At 47.6% G+C, this 24,912-nt stretch overlaps 1 protein-coding gene across 4 annotated transcripts in view; it reads left to right on the forward strand.

The window, feature by feature from the left end:
* The window catches only part of TNRC6C (trinucleotide repeat containing adaptor 6C), a 73,620-nt gene that overhangs the window by 20,261 nt on the left and 28,447 nt on the right, over positions 1-24,912 (forward strand). For 3 of the 4 annotated variants that reach the window (XM_040244681.1, XM_040244682.1, XM_040244683.1), the window contains exons 3-6: positions 2,195-2,521; positions 13,730-16,330; positions 22,023-22,238; positions 24,600-24,766. In XM_040244681.1, coding sequence (XP_040100615.1) covers positions 2,195-2,521; positions 13,730-16,330; positions 22,023-22,238; positions 24,600-24,766 — 3,311 coding nt within the window. The remainder of the gene's footprint in view (positions 1-2,194; positions 2,522-13,729; positions 16,331-22,022; positions 22,239-24,599; positions 24,767-24,912) is intronic. The other variant, XM_040244684.1, reaches the window with a different exon arrangement.

The raw sequence follows: 24,912 nt of genomic DNA on the forward strand, positions 1-24,912 counted from the left end.
TGAGTGTTTGGGACACACTGACTTTGAACTGCCCATTAAGACATCAATGTCCATATCAGTGTTGATATCCAATGGCCCTCCAGGGCTTAGACCATCATCACAGGATTGATGAATGAAGCGGAAGTAGATAGATGACCCAGGATGAGAGTCTGCAGTGGAACTTTAGAGAAGGAGGAAGCAGCCTGTCACTGTGAGCAGGAAAGAGTGGCTGCAGAGGTCAGAGGAACTCTGAGAATGGACTTCCTGCGTCATGAAGGCCGAAGAAGAGAGGCTCGGGGGGTCAGAGTGGTCACCACCGATACACAACCGAGGGGCAAGCAGAGAAAGCTCAGAGAGCCGTAGGGTTTCAGCATCAAGGAGGAAGAGGAGGGTGAGAGGAGCTGGGTGAGAGGCCCAGGGCAGGTGAGGAAGCAGGACTTCAGGAAGTGTGCGGGAGGAGAGGGGACCCGTCGGAGGTGGCTGGCATGGGATGTGGGGTTGAGGCAAGCAGGAGGGCCACTGTCAGGGGAGAGCACTGGTGTAGGCCCGTTCACATGCCGACCAGGAGGAGCTGGTGGCAGGGCGGCCGCATCCCTGGGCAGGTTACTGGCTGGAAATGTGTTCTCCTCTACTCCACATGTGAACACGGGGGCTGGATTACTCTTCTCCTGTGCACTCAGTGATGTCCATCTACTACTCTCTGGAAGAAAAAACAGTGTATGTGTGTTAGTTGCTCAGTTGTGCCCAATTCTTTGCGACCCCATGGATTGTAGCCTGCCAGGCTCCTTTGTCCATGGACTTCTCCAGACAAGAATACCGGAGAGGGTTGCCATTCTTTTCCCCACGGGATCTTCCCGACCCAGGGATTGAACCTGGATCTCCTGCATTGCAGGCAGATTCTTTACTGTCTGCCTGGAATAAAAAATATAAATATTTGTAAAACAAAGAAAGAATGGGAGACCCAGTCTTCAGCTTTGGGCCTTTCTGTCTGCTCTGGAGAGAGTCATGGGTTGAAGACACCCAGTCCCTGAGACAGGACCCAGAGCTGTGGAGGGAGTCACCTGTGTGTCCTGACACCACAGACTGTGAGATGCCCTAGTAGTTCACGTGCCGCCCAGAAAGGGACATGCTATTGATGGTAAGACACGTGCCGGTGAAGTCATTTTAACACGTGAAGAAATGTGAGTCTTGCAGTCGGGGAAGCAGAGTGCCAGCCTGGGGGAAGAGGAACAGAAGGGTGGGGCGGACGGCCGTGTGCTGTGTACTGTAGGGACCGACACCTGCAGCTTCGGCCTGCTGGCCTTTATTTCTCTGGAGAATAAGGTCAAGTTTATCTTCTGGGGTCGGGAGATAAAGGCATTATCGCCGGAGAGTGGAAGGTTGTTCAGTGAGCCATCGACAGCAGTAGTAGAGCCAGGCAAACCCAGGAAATTGTAGGCTGGTCAGGAAGCACTGAGGGTGCCCTGAGGTTAGGGCCCAGGAGTTCTCATTGATTTCAGACTGCCCAGCAGTCCAAGCCAGGGTGGAGAGGGTGGACAGTGGCTTCACTCAGAATTGAGGGTTTGCCGTGCGGGGCAACAGAAAAATCATGGGCAGAGGCCTCTTGGATACTGTGTACAATGGGGTCACAGGATGGACGGTGGAACTCACTGGGGAGATGAGAAATGCAGGCTGATTGCAAGGGATAATAATAGTTTTTATAATGTTATATATTTATATAATTTTCTTCAGAATTAAAACAGATTTATATAAAAATTCATGGACATCTGATGATCTCTTAATTTTGAGAAATACTGACCAAGAGCAGTGGTCCTCAAAGTGCGGGCCCAGGGCCTGGGGCACCAGCCTCTCCTGAGAACTTAGCAGAAATGCAGACTGGCAGCCTCCCCTCCCTCCCAACCAAGTGAATTCCCGGTTGGGGCCCAGGAGCCGGGCCTTTAAGCTGCCTCCCGCTCACGCTGGAGCCCTGCGGCTCTGACCCGCCTGATGGCCTGCCTTTTGGGTGAGGGAACCGGCCAAGGGCTACAGCTCGGGATCCAGGTTCATTTACAGGAAACGTGGGTCTGAGACCTGGGACTCTGACTTTGGTGCAGTTTGCTGCCAAAGCTCTACATTGTCATGCCTCGGTTTTGTGTTCTGTTTTCTTTGGTTTGGGTTGAGTTGAAGGTGGTGATAATACTAAGGAGTTGGGGTCTTTTCCTTCTGTTCATTCTAGTGCCAGAACCTACCAAGACCTGTTCAAGCCAGCCCCAACCTGCCGGCACCAGTACCAGTACTTCCACCAGCACCCTCTCCAGCGGCAGCAATGGCAAACGTGCGTCTGCCGGCGGCCAGCAGCCAGCTGCAGCCCGTTACCTGCCTCGCGAGGTGCCTCCACGCTTCCGCCAGCAAGAACAGAAGCAGCTGTTAAAGAGAGGTCAGCCACTGCCCGCGGGGGCCCTGACCAGCGTGAGTCCCACCCAGGGTGCTGGTCCTGCAGGGCTGAGCCCACCCCCGCTGCCTGGAGCTGGAGCACAGCCGCACCCCAGTAAGCCCCAACCAGGTAAACCACCCAGAGCGCTCTTTCTACCTGATGACTGGTTTGCTATTTTCACCTTTGCTGCTCAGTAATAAACATGGACATATTTACTGTACACTTAGCAAAGCTAGCTCGATGATAGATCCATCCGCTTCAATTCGATTTTAAGGTGTACTTCTGTTTCCTACTTATTTATTTTGTTTCTCGTGTATTTGCACATGGCAATAGCTACTTCTCTTGTGGCTCAGCTGGTAAAGAATCCGCCTGCAATTTAGGAGACCTGGGTTCAATCTCTGGGTTGGGGAGATCCCCTGGAGAAGGGAAAGGCTACTCTCTCCAGTATCCTGGCCTGGAGAATTCCACGTTCTGTATAGTCCATGGGGTTGCAAAGAGTCAGACACGACTGAGCAACTTTCGCTTTCTTTCACTTTAGCTACTTCAGTAAGCCTGTTGCTCACCAGAAACTAAAGGTCTTTGTCAGTCTGTATACATCCGTCATGGCAGGTGCTTTAGAGCCCTGCAGTGAAAACTGATAGTGAAACCCTTTTCTCCCAGGTAATTAGGACATCTCGTACCGCACACATGATTTCTGTGCAGGGAGGTGATAGCATTTTATGGGGATTGGCTGTTTCTAACTGACGTATTTGAGCGCCCCAAGGCGGTGCTGCCTGCTCCGCCCCCGAGGGGTCTGGGGCTCTGTGCTGCCCACTGCTCATTGGTGTCCTGGCCTGCAGTACAACGCCGGCTCTCTCTGGGTTCTCAGGAAAACTGGCCACTTGCTCAATTGCTTTCCAGCCTCAGAATGTCAGCATCTCTGCTCTTCACTCTCCTGTTCCCCTCCGCTTGATCTCATGGATTAGCACTGTAAAAAAAATTTTCTTTACTGGAGTTTTAGAGAAATTTTTGGAGTTCAGCTGCCATGATTCTGCGTTATTTTCTTAAATCTTTCTGTTTCAAGTAATTCAGCAATTGGCACCGGTTCTAGCATGGTAGTGAAATTCAGGTCTGTAATTAGAGAGGCAGAGAGGCTTCTTGTATTAGATTAGAATTTAAAAGAAACATGTCACAATTTTTTTTTCCTTCATGTGCTGCTTTTTAATATGGGGAATAATTCCAACGTAACATCAAAGTGTTTGCAGCACCATTTCTGAAAACCATGACTTTGTGGTTTTATTTGGAAAAAATATTTTTAGACAACTTCGCCATGTCTCTTCAAATAGTCTTGACTTTCATCTGCTAAATTCCTAGTAGAGAGGATGTAGGTCAATGATTGTCAGCAAAAAGCTAGTAAGAGAAGAAATGATCAAATGTGTTCATTGAATAGAATCCCATCTGCTTAACTGCCACCAGTTTAATAGTCAAGTATACGGTTACTCTCCACACTGAAATATGGTCTTCAGACCAATCTTAACAGAGATTGTATAGTCAGACTGGTATAGCTTGGTGTTTTGATTTAAGAAGCTTATACTGGAAAACAGGTATTTGATTCATACTCGGCACGGAGCCTGCATGTAGAAAGTGCTCAGTAAATTCAGATGCTAGCTGTGAATGTGGAACTGGTGAGACTTTCGAAACATGCTGCAAATATATTTGTACCTTTGAAACACCATTACAGAGCAGCAACCAAAAAACAACTCACAAAGTCTTCATGAACTTTTCTTTCTTGTGGTGTAAGTTCCTTAATGAATTCATTCATATCCAATTGAAATTCTATTAGTTCCACATTTTCTTGCCACATTGAAACTTTTGTAGATACTGCTTGAAGTAAAAGCTCTTATAACTTTTTTTAAAGTAATACATAGATTTTTATGTGTTTATTTGCCTTTGTGTTAGGGTTTTCACTGCTGTAGGCTTTCCACATTAAAATGAAAAACATGGTTTGATTCATGATTGCATTCTGGATCAACAGAAAGTGAAGTCGCTCAGTCGTATCCGACTATTTGCGACCCCATGGATTGTAGCCCACCAGGCTCCTCCCTCCATGGGCTTCTCTAGGCAAGAGTACTGGAGTGGGTTGTCACAACAGAACTGAGATTGAATTACCCAAGCAGGGAGGGGGTAAAGTGAAAGTGAAGTCGCTCAGTCGTGTCTGACTCTTTGCGACCTCATGGACTGTAGCCTACCAGGCTCCTCTGTCCATGGGGTTTTCCAGGCAATAGTACTGGAGTGGATTGCCATTTCCTTCTCCAGGGGATCTTCCCGACCCAGGGACTGAACCCGGGTCTCCCACATTGTAGACAGGCGCTTAACCGTCTGAGCCACTAGGGGGTAAGGTAGTGACTAATCCTTGAGAATTTAACAGCAGACCATTTCTAATGATAAGAAAAGCAAAGTTAGGAGTTATTTCAGTCCAGCACATTAACTTTCTGTGTTTTCCCCCAAGAATATGAGTATATATGATTATACTGACTACCAGCCTAACGCTCAGAAGTTATTCTTTGCCCTACGTGGCATGATCTACAGAGGTGATGGAAACACACCCAAATTGACTGTTGCCTCTGCAGCTGGTACAAGTGGCCGGCGGCATTATTGACTTCGTGACCAACGTGGCTGAAGGTGATGATAAAAAACCACCTGTGTTTGAGAACAGGCTGAACTTTCACTGTCTCACAGGTCACCAGAGGGCAGCAATCTAAAGCTCCCTCCAGGGACTTCTCTGGCAGTCTGGTGGCTCGGACTTCACCTTCCGGTGCAAGGAATGTGGGTTCAGCCCCTGCTCTAGGACCTAAGGTCCTACATGCCTCATGGCCCAAAAACCAAAATGTAAAACAGAAGCAATGGTGTAATAAATTTAGTAAATACATTAAAAATGGTCCACTTCCCCCCAAAAAAGGTTTTTTTTAAATAAAAAGAATAAATTGCTCACCTTTTTTTTTTTTTTTAAAACCAGATTTCAGGTTCTACTGGCCCCTCTTTGTGTTAGCTTCGTGCCATCTCCATGTCAGCCCAGGGCACTGTTGGAGAGACGCCATTGATTTTGTAGTTTTTGTAGCATTTACGCCAGCACTATCACGTGTTCTAAGACTTCCATTCTAGCATGCACAGCTAACTCCTGGCCGCTTTACTTATAATGTTCAGTAATGCTAATGCTGAAGGGAAGCCCACAAGTTTAAGGAAGTTTAAGCACAGATTCTTTGTACTGGGGCTTCCAATTCAAAGAAAGACGTTTTCAGGTGGACACTTCCTGTTAATTGTTGATGCTCTGACTCCACATTTAGATTAACTTCTGGGGGTCACCTCCCTTCTGGAAAAACATGGCTCTCAAACAGGCATGCCCAGAGTAGCCAGGGAAAAAGAAGCCTGAGACATCTGTGTGGACCGGAAGGGAACTGAGGGCAGCCCTGCAAAGAGCCTGTGCGGAAGAGGGCCTGGGAGCAAGTTAGAGAAATTCTGGTCTGACACCCCAGGAGGCCTCGTGGACTGGGGCAGCTCCAGAGGGTAGAGACCCAGTTAGGCAGCACAAGTACCGTGGGGCGGGGTTCAGCCCGTCCCTCATCACTGGGGCATCCAGAGACTGAATCACCCTTCACAGTGGGTGGAGGGGGTCCTGTGAGACAGACAGCCCAAGCACAGCCCCGGATCCAGGTGCTCTCTTTAAATAACAACAGTTTGTCCTGAAATAAAACATTGGCCTTCTAATAGAATAATGCAAACAGAAATAGATTATAAATTCCTGTGTTGATTCTGGAGGGGAGCACCCATCCAGCCAATTGGCAACAAATGTTGCCTGGTAAGGTGTGACTAGCACACAAGTGCACTGATTCACCCTGTGAAGCTTCCGGGAAAATGTGAATTTTCTATTCAGACTGTGTTTTTGCCTATCTGCAGTGTAACTCCATCTTGAAACACTTGTGAGCTTTTTTATCTTTTTAAAAAACTCTTTTTCTGGCCGTGCTAAAGGCAATCTATTGTTTTGGTGGCTACTTTGTACATTTATAATCAGAGGCTTTGATTACTATGCGGTTGTGTTTGCTACTTAGATCTTTTGTAGATAGAAGCAGGAAAGTAAGAAGTTGGACATGTGCCAATTTACATATGGGGCTCATTTAGAAAATTATAGCTAGTGTTGGTATGCCAGACTTTCCCGGGGGAGAGAAACGTTCTGGCGGAAGAGCGGGAAAGAGGAGGAACCGAAAACAAAGGAATAGGAGAGGGCAGCGGTTTGTCTGCGTGCAGCCAATAGGCAGCGCGCCCTTTCACTTTTGGCTGACTTTCAAAAACACAGAGGGAAAGTGGCTCTCCTGCTGCCGCAACTGGGTCCTGCAGTGAAAACGGTGTGACCATCGAAAGAATGTTGAGAGGCAGGAAGATCGGTTTAGTGTCAGCTGCAATTAGATAATCAAAGCTTTCAAATCCTCCCGGGGTGGGAAGGGCACCGCCAGTCCTGCCCACGGGCGCCTGCAGGTCGCCGGGCACAGCCGGCGGAGCCTCCCGGCGGCAACAGCCGGTGTCCCGGCGGAGCGGGGAGCCCGCGCCGCCCTGGATGCGGGCGGCCGGCGCGCGAGGTAGCGTCTCCCAAGGGGTGGGCGGCCCCTCTCGCAGGTACTTGTGCCCCCGCGGCCCGCGGAGTAGCCGAAGAGAGCCGCCACCGAGCCCACAGCGGCCGCTCCTCCGCGATCGGGGAGGTTCCCTCCCCTGCGGGGGCTTCTCGCAGGGTCTGGACCCCAGGGAAGCAGCCTCCTCCTGCCAAGCAGCCTCCTCCTGCCGATTTGAAGAAAAGCAGGGCCATCAAACTTTTTCTTGTGGACACTTTGATTATTGTTTTCAGTAAACCTTTCACTCGGTTCTGCATTTCATAATCCCTTGCAAGGATAGAAGTGGACGGAAGAGATGTCTCCGAGTCTGTCCTGTGCTGGAGTTCTGAGCTAAGAACACTTTTTCCATGAGATTTTTGCAACCCCGTCAAGGCAGTGGAGGGAGGCGGCTTCAGTTCTCCAAGGCTGAAAACAGTGTTTACTTGGCTTCCGCCCCTTGAAAAACCCAGTGTTCGAGTATGTGTTACCAGTACACACAGTACACTTGTGTTTTCAACTACAGAAAGCATTTGCAATTACTTTAGGATGTAGTTTATTATTCTGCCATTTCCGTTAAAAGGACTGTGGGGAGAAAGAATGAATTCCATACCGTTTGTCAGGGTTAGCACTAAATTAAGCGTTCTGCACACTTCTGAGTAAATCTTGTTGACACTTCCCTACCTGATTAACCTGATACCTAATTATAATTTCGCTTACTGGAGCTTTAAAAGCTCTTTGTTAAATACTTTTTCTTGAAGATTTTATCTTTCTATGGCAACATTTTGGAATTTAAAAGCAAAAGAAGAAAGTTTTTCTCTTTATGCTATTGTGTAATCCTTTTAATCACTTAAGACAGTTTGTTACTTAGACTTTTATAGACATCTATTTTTAGAACGTGTGAACTCTTCAGACAGCAGTTTAAAAAGAGAATTTAACATGACACAGAACTTCATTACTTTTTTCTTTTTTAAGGCTTTTATTTAGTGGAACTAGTTTAATGATAGAATGTTGTAATGGAAGGTGCACTATAATTTTATTCTGAAGATACAAGTTTCCGTTCAATCTTGACTGGCCATTGGTTATAACACCTTTGCAAGTTTGGCCTGAGTCTGTTTCCCCATCTGTAAAACAGATGTAACTTGTAAGGTTCAGTTAACCTAATGTGTGTGGAAATACTTGGAACTTCAAAATGCTATGAAATATGTAATGTCTTAGGGATACGCGTGCAGGTATGCATGTGTGCTTAGTCTTGTCCAACTCTTTGCACCCCCATGGACTGTAGCCTGCCAGACTCCTCTGTCCATGGGATTTCCCAGGCAAGTATATCGGAGTGGATTGCCATTTCCTACTCCAGAGGATCTTCCCGAACCAGGGATTGAACCTGTGTCTTTTGGGTCTCCTGCATTGGCAGGCAGATTCTTTACCCCCTTTATGGATATGAACACTCTTATTTATAAACTTTCTCAAACTTGCTGCCCAACAGATGCATATATTTTAGCCTTTTAAAGCTCCTGGGCTTATGCTGAAGAGTGTAAAATAACCTACAAGAGAATTCAGCTGTGGTTCATTTCAGAGCTTTCATTCATTTCAAAATACCTACTCACAGAAGTCAGTCATTTCAGTTTCTTTCATATAGTCTTTTAGACTATAACTAAAAGATGGATTTTTTAAATTGATAACGCAGTCAAGAGATTATGCTTTATGAAAACCATGTTACTCAAATATTTTCAAGGTCATAAATTCTACCAAGAAGAATGGTATGCTTTAAAGATAAAGAGAATAATAGTTTTAAAAACATAACATATTTTCATTTAGGGGATAAATTCTAAGGTCATAATATGTGGTGGTGGTGATGGTGGTGATGGTAGAGGGGATAATGCTGATGATGTAATTATGATGATGGTGTTAATGATGAAGAGGGGCAGGAGAGGAGAGACTTCAGGGATTACCCAGAACAGAACTGGTCAAACTGTACTCCTTAGAGCCCCCAGAAGGTTTTAAAGGAGTCTGAGTGGGGAAAGAATGGTGAGGCGAGGGGAAAGCCTAGTTTTTCCAAAGTGGATTTAGGTTAATTCATTCATGTGTTGGAGGTATAGGTTCTGCTGTTTGCTTTCTGTTGTTTGGCCTTTCCCACTGCACTTAAGACAGTGATAAGTTGTATTTTCAAACCAATTGAAGTCTATACTTGAAAACCATAAGTATTGCATTAAAGTTGTAACTTTCTGCTTTCCAGTTTTCAAGTCTTTCCAGCTTTTAAATGCATTTTTGTGTTCAAACTTCTTTTTTTGGACTACATGGAATGTGGGACCTTAGTCACGTCCCGTGCATTAGGAGTGTGGAGTCTTAGCCATCAGATGCCTGGGAAGTCCCCAGACTATTTTTTTTTTTTTTTAATTAAAGTACACAGTTTGACACAGTTGATTCCCATTTCAAAACTTTTTGAGAAGGAAAAAAAATGAGAAAACAAGATAAAGTGGAAAAAGGGGGGAAAAAAAAAATGAAGCCAAGAGTGGCACCTTTGTGCATCACACCTGTCCTGGTACAGAACGTTCTTGTTCATCTGTGCGGTGTTTGTAAGCTCATCGGCAGGACTGTGGAACATGCGTGTTCAGCACAATATGAACTGTCATCAGGGAACTGTCATCTGAGGACACTGTGACTAGAGTTACATAGGAGCGGCCTCTGTTACAGGCCCCTAAACTATCAGAAGAGAGGACTTTGTAAAGAAGCTCCTGGGACACTAAGAATACCAGAACTGGAGACGCTAGGGAGTGGGGCCGGAAGTCAACTTACAGAAACATGGCATAGAGTAATTCTTTCCATTTATCCTTAACTTTTTGGTTTTGTGTTCATTTTATTTTCATATTTAATGTTCATTTTGATCCTGTCAGTACCCTCAAAAGTGCTATTTTCTTGGAAAAAAAATCCTTATATCATTTTGGTATTCTTGAAGTTTAATTACAATGAAAGACATTGTAATGTTTGTCTCTTTTTTTCCTCCTTATCCACTGTTTTCGTTACAACTAAAAATATTTTATGTTAAAAAAAAATGTGTTTTAGTGGCTTACATAGTAATAACACTTAGATAAATGTATATAGCAAATTCACTGGTTAGCCTCATTTTAAGCCCCTCCCAATAGCTCCATATGTAAGAGTTGGCCCTCTTTGCAAGTTTAGGACAGAAGTCCTCACCAGAAAGTGGACTTGAGCTGTGCCGTGCGTTGGTGAGAGTTGAGCCTCTCCTTTAGGCTCCTTTAGCAGCAGTGGCAACTTGTCCTTTCTTTACCCCTCTGTGCCAAAGCACAGGTGTGGATGCCCGTTCAGTAAAACACCCTTAAGGCTGGTGTGCGGGATCTTATTTATTTATTTATTTTGGCCATGCTGAGCAGCTTTTGGGATCTTAGTTCCTCAACCAGGGATTGCACCCAGAGCGGTGGCAGTGAAAGCGCCAAGTCCTAACCACTAGACTGCCAGGGAGTTTCCTGAAGGATATTTCGTCTCAAGGAGGATATTGCGCCTCCTTCCCTCCTTTATCTCCTCTCCTCTAGCCGTCTCTCTCTCTCTCAGCTCCCTTCTGGCTGGCTGCGCCAAGTTCCAGAGCGTTTAGCTCCCCTCTGAGTTAGAAACACTGCCCTCTTGGCATGCACCACTTGCAGACACATTCTTGCCTTTGAGAAAAAGGTCCTGTCGAGTGGATGACAACCCATAGATTCCCCAGTGCTTGTCTAACGTAGTCCCCACTTGATCTGGCAACTGAAGTGGATGATGGAGAGGAGTGAAGAGGCGGGAAGAGTGGCAGTGATGGCCTTTTAAGGGTCTGGATGAAGCACCTGTAAGGATGCACGAGTCCACATAGAGGGGGCTGATGAACCGCCCATTGATGTCTGAGCTTCCAGCTTGCTTCTCCCAGGACTGTGGACAGATCCGCTTGGAGGTCTTGCAAGCACCCCAGACTCACCATATCTGGATCTTAGTCCATCTTCTCCCTTCCTCCCCCCCATCCCAGAATTGCTCTTACTCATGTTAGTGTTTCCGGTTACAGTTTAATTTAGTTCCCTGTGCTATAGGTCCTTGTTTATCTATTTTATATATAGTTGCGTGCTGCTGCTGCTGCAAAGTCACTTCAGTCATGTCTGACTCTGTGCGACCCCATAGTCGGCAGCCCACCAGGCTCCCCCATCCCTGGGATTTGCCAGGCAAGAGTACTGGACTGGGGTGCCATTGCCTTCTCCATATAGTTGTGTATATCTGTTAATTCCAAATTCCTAATTTACCCCTCCCCCTCTTCCCTCTTGGTAACCTTAAGCTTTTTTTCTCTGTCTGGGAATCTATTTCTGTTCTGTAAATAAGTTCATTTGTATCCGTTTTTTAGATTTCACATATAAGTGATATATGATATGAGGGAATGGCAACCCACTCAGTATTCTTGCCTGGAGAATTCCATAGACAGAGGAGCCTGGCAAGCTACAGTCCATGGGGTCGCAAGAGTCAGACACGATGTAGCAACTAAACAAGCTAGTTTAGTATAGGCAAAACCAACAGAAGAAGTAGTCATAAACCAGATTGTAGCTGCTGCTGCTGCTAAGTCACTTCAGTCGTGTCCGTCTCTGTGTGACCCCATAGATGGCAGCCCACCAGGCTCCCCCGTCCCTGGGATTCTCCAGGCAAGAACACTGGAATGGGTTGCCATTTCCTTCTCCAATGCATCTAAGTGAAAAATGAAAGTGAAGTCGCTCAGTCGTGTTCGACTCTTCAAGACCCCATGGACTGCAACCTACCAGGCTCCTCCGTCCATGGGATTCTCAGGCAGGAGTACTGCAGTGGAGTGCCATCGCCTTCTCTGAGAGTTGTAGAGCCAACCCCTAATGTTTGGCAGTAAAAACCTTTATTGTTTTATAGTAATTGAGATACTTGAAGTGTTCTGTTGCCCCTCTTCATTATCCCTTTGTGCTTTTCACCTGTAATTACTCGCCTACTTTAGAATCACCTAAACCATCATTCTAAATTCATTCCATTCCATTTAAATCAGGCAACAGAAATCACTAATGTGGGAGTTTTTTTAAGGCTGAAATGAGCTTTGGTGTATTCTTTCTAGTGATAGTGATGATTGCATACTTCCTCTTTTCTTCTTTTAGCTCTATCAAAAAGAAAAAAGATTTGAGGGGACACCCAGTTTTACTGTGCATGATGAATAAGATTTTTTTCTTGTTGAAATTAATTTGCAAAGAACATAATGGAAAAGTTCTAAAAGAGAAGAAATATTTAATTGCAATTATCTGTGTATCTTACTATTTAAAGAAACTCTGTCAAGGATTTTTAATTGAGGTTTTACGTAAATACATTAAATTAATTTTTTATATTACTTTAGTTTTGAGTGATGCATACTTCAAATGGGCTTCCCTTGTGACTCAGCTGATAAAGAATCCGCCTGCAATGTGGAAGACCTGGGTTTGATCCCTAGGTTGGGAAGATCCCCTGGAAAAGGCAAAGGCTACCCACTCCAGTATTCTGGCCTGGAGAATTCCATGGACTGTATAGTCCATGGGGTCACAAAGAGTTGGACACGGCTGAGTGACTTTCACTTCACTTCATACTTCAAATAAAGCCTGTTGGAAAATTTGGTATATAAGTTTCATTGCAATGTTAAGAATACTCAAAATTAGGAAATTACAGGAGATAAAATTCAGATACCAAATATAGATTATTTATTAGACTTCTAAGAGTGAAATTATATAAACACCATAGAAAACATCATATAAAGTTCTTCTGGGGAATCTCCAAAGAAAAGACCAAGTTAGTAAAATAGAAAGCAGAGGTAGAAGGAATCCCTAGAGATCTAAGAAGATACCAGATGTAGGGCTATGAATATTTTTTTTTTATTAATGCTCAGGAAACCGGGGTAAACCATAATCACTGGTAATAACAGATAAATTAGTAGAAATGTAATTAAGTGATTCTAACCATTGCTCCCTTGATAACATGAGATATCATTTTCTAAAGCTACTTCTTTCTGTCTCTCCATCCCCAACCCCCAAAATACTTGGTTCTGTTATGTGCTTCTGTGGGTCATTTATGATTCTTTTCTGCCAAATGCGCCGTGTAGCCTCTGTCTAATACTGTGACTCTTCAGAGGTCTTGAAAAGAACTGCAGGCGGCACCCAAGCACCCATGTGAGCTTTGGAGTTGGCGCCAGTGTATTCACAGGTGTGGCACACTCAGGTAGATTTCAGACTACTTCAGTCAAGCCGATTTCTTTATTACAAATGCTTTCAGAGACACACATGTGCTGATGTGTATACTGTGAATCTTCCCAGTAGGATGGTGTAGTGGGAAGAACTAATGTAATTTTGGAAGCATTAAGTCTTTTTTGAGTGAGAGCTACTTAGAAGACATAAGAGACTTGGGTTCCATCCCTGGATCAGGAAGATCCCCTGGAGGAGGGCATGGCAATCCACTCCAGTATTCTTGCCTGGAGAATCCCATGGACAGAGTCCGGTGGGCTATGGAATGGTCCATGGGGTCACAAAGAGTCCAACGTGACCTAAGCCACTTAGGATGCACTTAGAAGACAAATAACTTTTTTTCTTGGAGTCATTTTTAGTGTCTGTCATTCAGAATTGAAAACTCAGAAGAAAGAGCGTGCCCCCAAGACTAGTTTGAGCAGTCGATTGATAAGTGGGAGGAGAAGCTAACTTTGAACGTGTTTCTTCTTTTTCAGATCTCAGTCACAGCGGCCCAGCGGAGCATTATGAGAGTTCCCACTGGGGACAGCAGCCCACTTATCGGAGCGAAGCCAGCTGCAGCTGGGAGAAGGCGCTAAGCGACAGGACAGACGCGGGGGCCTGGCCTTCCATCACGGGAGCAGAGACGGAATCCGCCTCAGAATGTACCACAGACACTGACTCTGCCTCCAACTGTGGCTCAGAGAACAGTAGCATGGCTACGGGGAGCGCCCAGGGCAGCTTCACTGGACAGACCAAGAAGACGAACGGCAATAATGGCTCCAACGGCACACTGGTCCAAAACCCGTCCGCTCAGAGTGCCCTTGGGGCGGGGGGAGCGAACGGTAACGGAGGTGCTGCCAGAGTGTGGGGCGTAGCCGCCAGCGCCGGCTCGGGCCTGGCTCACTGCTCCCTCGGCGGCGGGGATGGGAAAATGGACAACATGATCGGAGATGGGAGGAGTCAGAACTGCTGGGGTGCCTCCAACTCCAACGCTGGCATTAATCTTAACCTTAATCCCAACGCCAACCCAGCTGCCTGGCCTGTACTCGGACACGAAGGAACTGTGGCGACAGGCAACCCTTCCAGTATTTGCAGTCCGGTCAGTGCCATAGGTCAGAACATGGGCACCCAGAATGGGAACCCCGCGGGCACTTTAGGTGCTTGGGGAAACTTGCTGCCGCAAGAGAGCACAGGACCACAGACGTCCACTTCCCAGAATGTGTCTTTCAGCGCACAACCTCAGAACCTTAACACTGACGGGCCAAACAACACTAACCCCCTGAGCCCTTCCCCCAGCCCTCTCAACGCAGTGCAGACGAACGGACTGCCGAACTGGGGCCTGGCTGTCGGCATGGGGGCCATCATCCCGCCCCACCTGCAAGGCCTTCCTGGTGCTAACGGATCGTCAGTTTCTCAAGTCGGCGGGGGTGGCAGCGAAGGAATCGGCAGTTCTGTGTGGGGACTGTCCCCAGGTAACCCGACCACAGGAAACAGTGGTTCCGGGTTCAGTCAGGGGAATGGCGACACTGTGAACTCAGCATTAAGTGCGAAGCAGAATGGCTCCAACAGCGCTGTGCAGAAGGAGGGGAACGGAGGGAGCAACGCCTGGGACTCAGGACCTCCCGCTGGTCCTGGCGTCCTCGCCTGGGGGCGGAGCGGGGCCAGCAGTGGCGTGGGCAACCTCCACTCGGGAGCTTGGGGCCACCCCAGCCGGAGCACCTCCAACGGGGTGAACGGAGACTGGGGGAAGCCCCCCAACCAGCATTCCAGTAGCGACGTCAGCGGGAAAGGATCAACAGGGTGGGACAGTCCTAGCGCTGGCGGCCAGAATCCTGCCACGCAGCCTGGCAGCGAGCTTGTGAACTCTTGGGCCAAAGCTGCGTCCTCTGGAACGCCAGCCAGTGAAGGCAGCAGCGACAGTTCTGGCAGCCACCACGAAGGGAGCACTGGGCGGGATGGGGCAGAAGGCCGACGGCGAGATAGAGGGCTTCTCGAGCAAGGGCACCTCCAGTTGCCAAGGAGCGACCTGGACCCGAGAGTTCTGTCCAACACTGGTTGGGGACAGACTCCAGTGAAGCAAAACACTGCCTGGGAATTTGAAGAGTCCCCCAGGTCCGAGCGCAAGAACGACAATGGGACAGAGGCCTGGGGGTGTGCAGCTACTCAGCCTTCACACTCAGGGGGGAAGAACGATGGGTCCAGCGTGAACAGTACAAATACCTCTTCAGTATCGGGGTGGGTCAGCTCACCGCCTGCTGCTGCGCCAGCGCACGCCGGCTGGGGAGACAGCAGCCACAAAGCGCCAAATGGCCCCGCGGTTTGGGGGGAGGCGATAAGCTCTACTGCTGTTAATAATGCTGCTGCTGCCAAGAGTGGCCACACTTGGAGCGGGACCGTAAATCAGGAGGACAAGTCCCCCGCCTGGGCTGAGCCTCAGAAACCCAGATCTCAGAACTGGGGAGATGGACACAAGCCGCACCCATCCTGGAGCGCGGGAGGCGGAGACTGGGCCGATTCGGCCTCTGTCCTCGGACACCTCGGGGAGGGGAAGAAGAACGCCTCAGGCTGGGATGCTGACAGCAGTCGGTCAGGGCCTGGCTGGAACGAGGCTCCGAGGTCGGGGGCCGGTGGCTGGAGCAATGGCACAAACGCGAAGGTGAATCCAGGGACGAGCTGGGGAGAGTCTCTGAAGCCTGGCCCCCAACAGAACTGGGCGAGCAAACCCCCAGACAGCAGCTCGAATAACTGGGGAGGAGCCGCTTCCGTGAAACAGACAGGAACAGGGTGGATCGGGGGGCCGGTCCCCGTCAAACCGAAGGACAGCAGCGAGGCCACGGGCTGGGAGGAGCCTTCCCCGCCCTCCATCCGACGCAAAATGGAAATCGATGACGGTACCTCAGCTTGGGGCGACCCGAGCAACTACAACAATAAAACTGTAAACATGTGGGACAGAAACAACCCAGGCATCCAGAGCAGCGCCTCGGCGGGCGCCACCGCCACCACCGCCGCCACGAGCAACAGCGCGAGCGCGGCCGAGGCGCCCCCGGCGCACCAGGCCAGCGCCCAGCTCAGCCGATCGCCGCTGCTCGGCCCAGGTACGGCGCTGCATGTGCCTTCAGAGGTTAAAGAAGAACTCCCATTACGTTTGCACGCACACTCAACTAGCATTTTTGTAGCAAATGACATAAAACTGATTTCCATGCCCGTCACCTTACAGGATCGCATTTGAATATCATCCAACGAGATAATAGTATAGAGAAAAAATAAAGTAGGATTTTCTGATAGCTTTCAATCCAAGAGAGAGAAAAAAGAAATAAAATGGGATTTTCTGATAGCTTTCAGTCCAAGGCAGGTAAAAATATTACCCACTTTCAGGAGAAAGGAGAGGAAAAGAAATATACCTTCTTTAGAAAGATCGGAGGCCATTGTGTTAGCCTGTGTTTACTTATTACAAAGTCTTTGTTTATTTATGAGATAAATCAGTGGTTTTCAACCCCAGAGGGCTTTCGTTAGAATTCCCCAAGAGCTTAGGGAGCTGGGAGGTACCAGCCTCAGAGACACCTCAGATGCAGGTGTCGTTGGTCTGGATGGGAAGCCCGCCCACTGGCCGGTTTTAAAGCTCCACAGGTGGTTCTGATGTGGTTAACCATGAAACAAAACCGTTTTTGGTTGAAACGTTTTATATGGCATTATACAGTACAAATCATGTTCTGATTTCAGTGGAAAGAAAAATGCTAAAATTAGATGAAAATCTTGTGTGTTGAGTCCCTGCCCTGCACAAGGCACTCTCCTAGGTGCTGCAGTAAAAGAGGCAAAAAGCTGCTACAGACCAGAGCCTGCCCTCAGGGAGTGTGAACGTGACTGAGAAAATACACGTGCAACATGGACCACGGGGGAGAGAGAGGTTTCAGTCCAGCTGGCCTTTGTAGCTGGAGAACTCGCAGAGGAGTGGCTCAGACAGAGGCACTATCACCAAAGACCTGGAGGCAAGAGGGAAGGCAGCCTCTTTGAGGGACAGAAAGAACTTCACCCTAGTTGGTGGTGGGGGTGGCTGGAAGGCCTTGCGGAGAAAGGAGACCACGGCAAGAGCAGGCACATTCCTTTAGGCCCCGTGAAGGAATCGGGGTGTATCCAGAGGTCTGGGAAGCCACTGAGAAGATGAAGCAGATTGAACCATCTGGCTTAATTACAGAATCGTGTCAGCTGTAAGATGAAGAGTGGATTAGTGGGAAGCACAGCTGGAGGAGAAGAGCTGAGCTCAGCCGTGTTTGGCATGAGAGGGGAAGGAATAGTGGCCAGGGGCATAGATGGATACAGCAGCCAGACTAGGAAAGCATCTGGATGCAGGAGCAGGGAAGGTTTGGAGCTCGGGCAGGTGGGCAGGTCATGGCGAAGTGCACTGCCTTCTCAGGGCATACACGGGAGGCACGTGTCTGTCAAGGGGACAGCAGAGGTGGGATGCGGAAGCCTGGGTCTCAGCCAGAGATGGGGCAGCAGGTGCAGCTGTGGAAGAAGGGCAATGAGCAGAGGGCCAAGGTCGAGAGGAGAGATTCTGTCTAAGATGGTAGGGTTCTGGGCTTTCCTAGTGGCTCCGTGGTAAAGAATCCACCTGCCAGTGTAGGAGACAAGATGGATCCCAGATCGATCCCTGATCTGGGAAGGTCCCATATGCCGTGTAGCAGCTAAGCCCACGGGCCACAACTATTGAGGCTACGCCCTAGAGCCCATCTCTGCAGCATAAGAAGCCACCACAATGACAAGAGTAGCCTCTTCTCGCCGCAACTAGAGAAAAGCCTGCACAACAATGAAGACCCAGCACAGCCAAAACTAAGTTATTATTAAGAAACACGGCTATCACGTCACACCCACCCAAGCTATCACGTCACACCCACCCAGGTCTTTCTTCTGCAAGTCCTCGTTCCCATGACTTCTCCCTCACCCCCTGCTCACTGTCTCTGAAAAAGCTCCTGCTGACATGTGCCTGGTGCCCGGGTCCTGGCGACAAGCATGGCCTGGCAGCGCCAGGCGACCACGTGCGGCACATCTTATGCTCATCTCATGTGGTCCTGATGGCCGCCCGGGCCTCATATTACAGAGGAAACGGGCAGTTAAGTAGCTTGCTGAGGACACATGTTGGGGGGAGGTGGTGGGGGTCTCACGTGTGTAATACATACCTGCCCGCTGCTACGTATAACATACGACATCCATGACACCCCACAGAGATAGAGACATCACATGCATTTGTGATTTTTTTTTCCTCTTGAATATGTTACCCTCAGAATCTCCTTTTAATGGTTTTTAGTAGACAAAGAATATGAGATTCACCCTGGATAAAGGCATTCCTGTTTGGTTGGAAGAGCCAAAGTTATCTACTTGTATGTGAAAAATATTTATAGATAATATATATATTTTTAAACAAATTGCACACAGTCCCACCAAACGTAGAAGGATAACATGCCCCGTCCACCATGGTGACTATTTCCGGGTTCTTGTTTGTTCTCCGTCCTCTGGGCCTTATGCACGTGTGTGATGTCTATGTCATGATAGTGTGAAAGCAGCTGTGGATTTTATTTCAACCACTTTGACAGAGACAGATAAAATGTTAGAGGCATTACTTGCACATAGTGGCTCAGACAGTGAAGCATCTGCCCACAATGCGGGAGACCTGGGTTCGATCCCTGGGTTGGAAAGATTCCCTGGAGAAGGAAATGGCAACCCACTCCAGCACTCTTGCCTAGAAAATGCCTTGGATGGAGAAGCCTGGTGGGCTACCGTCCATGGGGTCACGAAGAGTCGGACATGACTGAGTGACTTCACTTTCACTGAGCCCTACTGGAAAAGGAAATGGCGACCCACTCTAGTATTCTTGCCTGGGAAATCCCATAGAGGAGCCTGGTGGGCTACAGTCCACGGGTCACAAAGAGTTGGACAAAACTTGGCGATTGAACAACAGCTGAGCCCTGTGCAGAGACTGTGCACACGTACTGTGTCACTGGGGATGATGGGGTTACTCGGTAATTTTTCATTGATGACATTAGTCTCGTATTCTGCAAGGACTAGCTGCGTTGAGGCATTATCCTTGCCCCACATTGCCTATGATATTCCTGTCTGTCCTGAACTGAGCACTGCTCTGCAGTGAGAGCAGAGTCCATCCCTCTCAGGGACCACAGGTGATCTGAGCCTGTCCCTCTCCTGGTCTGGGGGACCAGCTGTTCTTTGTGCTACAGAAGGATCAGTCACATCTCCCTCAGTTCCCTTCATAACAGTGACAAGGTGCTGCTTCCTGTGGGTCCTCTCCATTCGTTTTTACACATACAGCGCCTGGCCCCTCCTGTCAGGGCTTGTGGTACCCGGGCCGCTGGGATCAGAGATGGGAGCAGCAATGACAGCATCTGCTAGGCTGTGGCTCAGCTCACGGCTTGAACACTTACTTGCCTGCTTGTTGTTATGTGAATTATTACCAATATCACAGAAAATGTTCACATCAGCTGGGATTCCCCCTCCAAACAAAGTGCAGACCCAATGAGTGTCTGATGAGGTTTCTGCTACAGAGCAGGTCTTTTACAGATTCTGCAGCATCACTCTTGACCTTCACTGATTTTACAGAATGTTCACTAACCTCAGAGTTTGGGGTTTAAGCTGCTTTTCAGTTTTTGATCATCACCACTTAAGGATATTGATCTCTGTCTCACAAAATACGGTTTCTCGATTGCATAGGTTTTTGTATGTGTGTGTCCGGTTTTGTAAAAGTAAATGCTACAGGACAATCATTTTGTCCCATTCTTATTGTATTAATACTAGTTAGTTTTCTGATGAGCCTAAGGAAAACCGATACTAATTTATGAAATGCAGTGTAGGATTTACACTGGCTTGTTTGGATCTAGTTCAAACCCAGTCTGGAGCTGGAACACAGTAATCTAGAGAAATGCTGTGTATCTGCCTTTTTCTTTCTCTCTCCTTTTTACCCTTTTTGGTCACACTGTGGGGCCTGTGGGATCTTAGTTCCTCGACCAGGGATCAAACGAGTACCCCGTGCATTGGCAGAGTGGAGTCCTAACCCATCAGACCACCAGGGAAGTCCCTGTGTGCCTGCCTTTTGATCAGGTGATTTTGTTAATTATTTGCCGACAATAAATCACTATCTTTGCAGCTGATTGACTTGGTAACACCTGAATTATTTCAGCTTCCCAAAACTTCCTTAGTTTTTGTCTTCTGTGTTAATTTTCCTAATTTTGTTCCTTCGATTTGTAAAACCACTTCTCCCAACATGCATTATTGTTTTTTGTGTAGTTACAGGTAATATTATAGTTAGTCTTTGCCGACAATAGTGATTAGGGCTAACTTCCCTGATGGTACCTTTAACCAGGTGGCTGAGTCGATAAAGAATCTGCCTGCAGTATGAGACACCCAGGCTCAGTCCCTGGGTGGGGAAGATCCCCTGGAGAAGGGAATGGCAACCCACTCCAGTATTCTTTGCCTGGAGAATTTCATGGACAGAGGAGCCTGACTGGCTACAGTCCATGGGGTGGCAAAGAGTTGAACATGACTGAGTGATCAACACTTTCTGTGATATTGGTAATAATTCACATAATGTTTTGCTCATTATACAGCTTGTAATTTTAAATGATTCATAGGTGGTAGGTAGTTTTGTCATTAATCATTACTGTTGTATTTTATTAGAGTAAAGCATCAAGGGAGCTGATTCCATGCTATTTTTAGTCAGAAAATTAATAGATTTCATAACCAAGATGGTAATATCCATGTTTTAACCAAAAAATTTTAATTTTGTGATTGGCTTATTTGTGGTTTCTATTCTTCAGTTAGTATTTAAAGCATTCACAGTTCTGCCTGTGAGAAGCTATGTCTATATGAAAATTACAGCTGATGTGAGCTGTCAGCGTGACTTTTCAGTATTATCAAGTGAGCCTATGGGCAAAGACACAAAGATCAGAACTCAGGTTGATTTGGAAGTTTGCATATGACGTAAAATGTTTGTCTTACTAAAGTATAAAGAAGGTGGGGAGATCCTTACTGTGGCCTAGTCTCTTAACCTCGTCTGTGCCTCATAGATAGTAACACTAGAACCTTCTGAATTCGCTTAATTGCATCCTCATCTCTGGTACAAGGCCCGGTTCAGGATGCTAGCAACAGGATGGGTTGGAGGAATGAAAGCAGAATTCCGAGATATGCTTGGAACCATTCTTCTCCGTAATTCCTCCATTTGGTTCCCATCTTTTAACACCAATGTCTCAACGCCTTTCCCAACTCACTGCTGGTACCTAAGAACCATCTGGGTGCTCTGTTATTACTTTATCTGTATATGTTTCCTCTTCTGTCTTCTTTGTTTGCTCAGACCTGTGTTCTTGACGGTTGGTCAAAAAAAAAGTGAGAAAAATGTTGCAACTCGTAAATTTTTTATAAGAGTTTAATATGAAATTTCTTTTAGGTTGTTAGATATAACACCAGAAGCAAAAGAGCTACTCCTTAAACTTTAGTTCTAAACTACTTTTTAAAACTCTATCTTTTTTGCAGATGGTGTGAATTGAATAGCTTTTAATATAACAGACTTTCAGTTTTAAGGGAGTAGGGGTCAGAAGTGAGGAAGACTGCAACTTTAAAAAAAAAAAAACAAATCTGATTAGATTTAATATTGTCTGCTTTTCACTTTCTCCTAAAAGCCATCCTAAAGATAATCTCAGAATGCTTTTGAACTTGCAATCACCAGTCTCACTTTCTCTCTCTCTATTTCACGTTTGTTGTCTTCTCTCTCCCCGGTGCCCTCTTCAGCTTCGTCGGGCTGGGGAGAAATGCCTAACGTTCATTCGAAGGCTGAAAACTCTTGGGGGGAGTCATCATCCCCGTCCGCCCTGGTTGATAATGGCACAGCAGCGTGGGGCAAGCCACCCTGCAGCGGCACCGGATGGGGGGACCAGCCCACCGAGCCGGCGCTGACATTCGGGAGGGCCAGCGCCCCCACTGCCGCCCCAGCCCTGTGCAAACCAGGTGAGCCCAGCGTCTTGCCTGCCCTGGGTCGGCTGTTTGGAAATGGGCCACACGTACTCTATTTAGAGGCATACTTCTCATTTAATTTCAAGAATTAGTGTTTTAGGACACTTTCCTCATTTTATTTACATTTGAAGTGAAAGTTGCTCAATCGTGTCCGACTCTTTGCAACCCCATGAACTGTAGCCTGCCAGGCTCCTCTGTCTATGGGACTCTCCAGGCAAGAGTCCTGGAGTGGGTTGCCATTCCCTTCTCCAGGGGATCTTCCCCACCCAGGGATTAAACCCGGGTCCTCCTGCATCGCTGGTGGATTCTTTACTGAGCCACCACATTTTAAGATTAATGTTAAACTTAGACTGTAAAGAAATACTTGTCCTGTCTGATAAATGAAGGAAAAGGAGCTTTTGAGAGAAGTCCATGTTCTCTTTTCAAAAGAGAAAAAAAATGATGGTTAGTAGCCTCCAGGCTTCTTCAGCAGAAATTGTCCTACCTGTCATTCAGACAATTTAAACCTGCTCTTTCACTGAACAGGTAGATAAGGCAGGTCATTTTTCTTTTTGAGATTGGGTTTTGAAAAATATATTACTCCACAGTTTGACACTTGCCTTGCTTTTGCTGCCTGTTAAGCTAAGTTGCTTCAGTCGTGTCCGACTCTGTGTGACCGCATAGACGGCAGCCCACCAGGCTCCCCTGTCCCTGGGATTCTCCAGGCAAGAACACTGGAGTGGGTTGCCATTTCCTTCTCCAATGCGTGAAAGTGAAAAGTGAAAGTGAAGTCGGTTAGTCGTGTCCGACCCTCAGCGACCCCATGGACTGCAGCCTACCAGGCTCCTCTGTCCATGGGATTTTCTGGGCAAGAGTACTGGAGTGGGTTGTCATTGCCTTTGCTGCCTAGTAAAGAAAATTCAGCTTTGGATTCTCTTTTTTTAAAGAGAAAAAAACATGCTGTGTTTTCCTACCATTGTTGGAAAGTATAATGAGTATACATAAAGCGTGCATCCTTACTGTTGTCCAGATCATGTTCACCAAGTGGATTCTATAAGGTGTGGCTGCTTTACAGTGTGATACTTCTGACAGTAGTATGAATGTAAGTTGACTGATTTAAGACCAGGGTAACATTAATTGTTCACATGGGTGCAAAAGTGCCTTTTTTTTTTTTTTTTGACATTATTAAGATCTTAAAAATGCAGCTTTAAAAAAAAAAAAAAAAATGCAGCTTTATTGTTTGAGTGTTTTGTTACTTTGTCGGCACGGATAGCGTGCTCTGTGTGCCAACCATTTTGCCGGATTTTGTGTCCCATTCATGTCACTTGTTGTTAGAAACCCGAAGGATGGGAAAGCCCTGGGTGTGTAGATTCCGGTGTGGAGGCAATGTATTTGTTTGTATCATCTGTCCTCGGAGCCCTAATTACATGCCTGGCCACCTTGTAAGCCTCCAGTCTTCATCGTCTTACAGACTGTAGCTAACTGTAGTGGCACCTGATCTTTGGCCTTCTCCAGATTCCCCAGGAAGGAGAATTGGGGTGACTTTTACGCCAAAGATTACTTTGTATTTTAAGAAAGGAGAAAACAACAATATCCTAAAATTGAAACTCAGTATTCAGCTTGCCTCTGCCTGAGCCCTTGGCTGTGTCCCTCCTGTCATTCTGGGAGCATGTGCTGGGAGCTCATCAAGAGTGCAGGCTGCTGAGCCCGAGCACAGACCTGCCGAACTTTTCAGGATCCTCAGGCAGCTTAGGTCTGGTCACACTGGGGTAGCACTGGGGCGCATGACGTACCACATGACATGGAGGACCGTGATCGTTTTCAGGACTCTGCCTTTTACCAGCATCTCATGTCACTCAGCGACGGCCACCTTCGGTAGCCCCCAGGACTAATTGTTAGAATGTCCTTGTTTCAAAACGACCCCTAGGGACTTCCCTGGTGGTCCAGTGGCTGAGACTCCACGCTCCCAATGCAGGGGGCCCAGGTTCCATTCCTGGTCAGGGAACTAGAGCCCAGACTCCACAACTAAAGATTCCGCGTGTCGCCAACCTAGATGAAAGACCCCATGTGCCACAGCTAAGACCTGGCACTGCCAAATAAATATGTCTTTAAAAAGTGACCTCTAGTGGGTTAAGGGCATTGGAACAGCACAGATTACAAATAGCTGGAGTTGGAAGACAAAAACAGACGCACGTATACACATACATTACATGTCCAGTAGGAAAAATTAAATTCTTAGGCGTAAGGGAGGACAGAGGAGTAAGAGGTTGGTGCTGTACACCCCTCTGCCCTGCCTCCCCTCAGCGGTGTCACAGGGCGCCCCTGTCAGCTTTGGGAATGGTGATTGACACACGCTCCTGCTCCCTCTCTTTCTAGCTTCAAAATCTATGCAAGAAGGCTGGGGCAGCGGCGGGGACGACGCGAACCTCGGTGCCAGTCAGTGGGAGGACGAGGACGGGAGCATGTGGAACAGCGCGGCTTCGCAGGAGAGCCCCTCTTCCTGCAGCTCCTGGGGGAACGCCCCCAAGAAAGGGCTCCAGAAGGTGCGTGCGGCCCCGGGGTCGGGGGGTGAATGCTGAGCCCTGCATGGCGTCAAGGTGGTCTCTCCGGTTAGTGACAGAGGGAGCCGAGGCTCTCAGTGCCCTGAGGACCCTGGGGGTCCTGAGGCCCTCTCGGGGGGTCTCTGCCG

The sequence above is a fragment of the Oryx dammah genome, unplaced genomic scaffold (assembly GCF_014754425.2).
Source record: "Oryx dammah isolate SB20612 unplaced genomic scaffold, SCBI_Odam_1.1 HiC_scaffold_8, whole genome shotgun sequence".
Taxonomy (NCBI): domain Eukaryota; kingdom Metazoa; phylum Chordata; class Mammalia; order Artiodactyla; family Bovidae; genus Oryx; species Oryx dammah.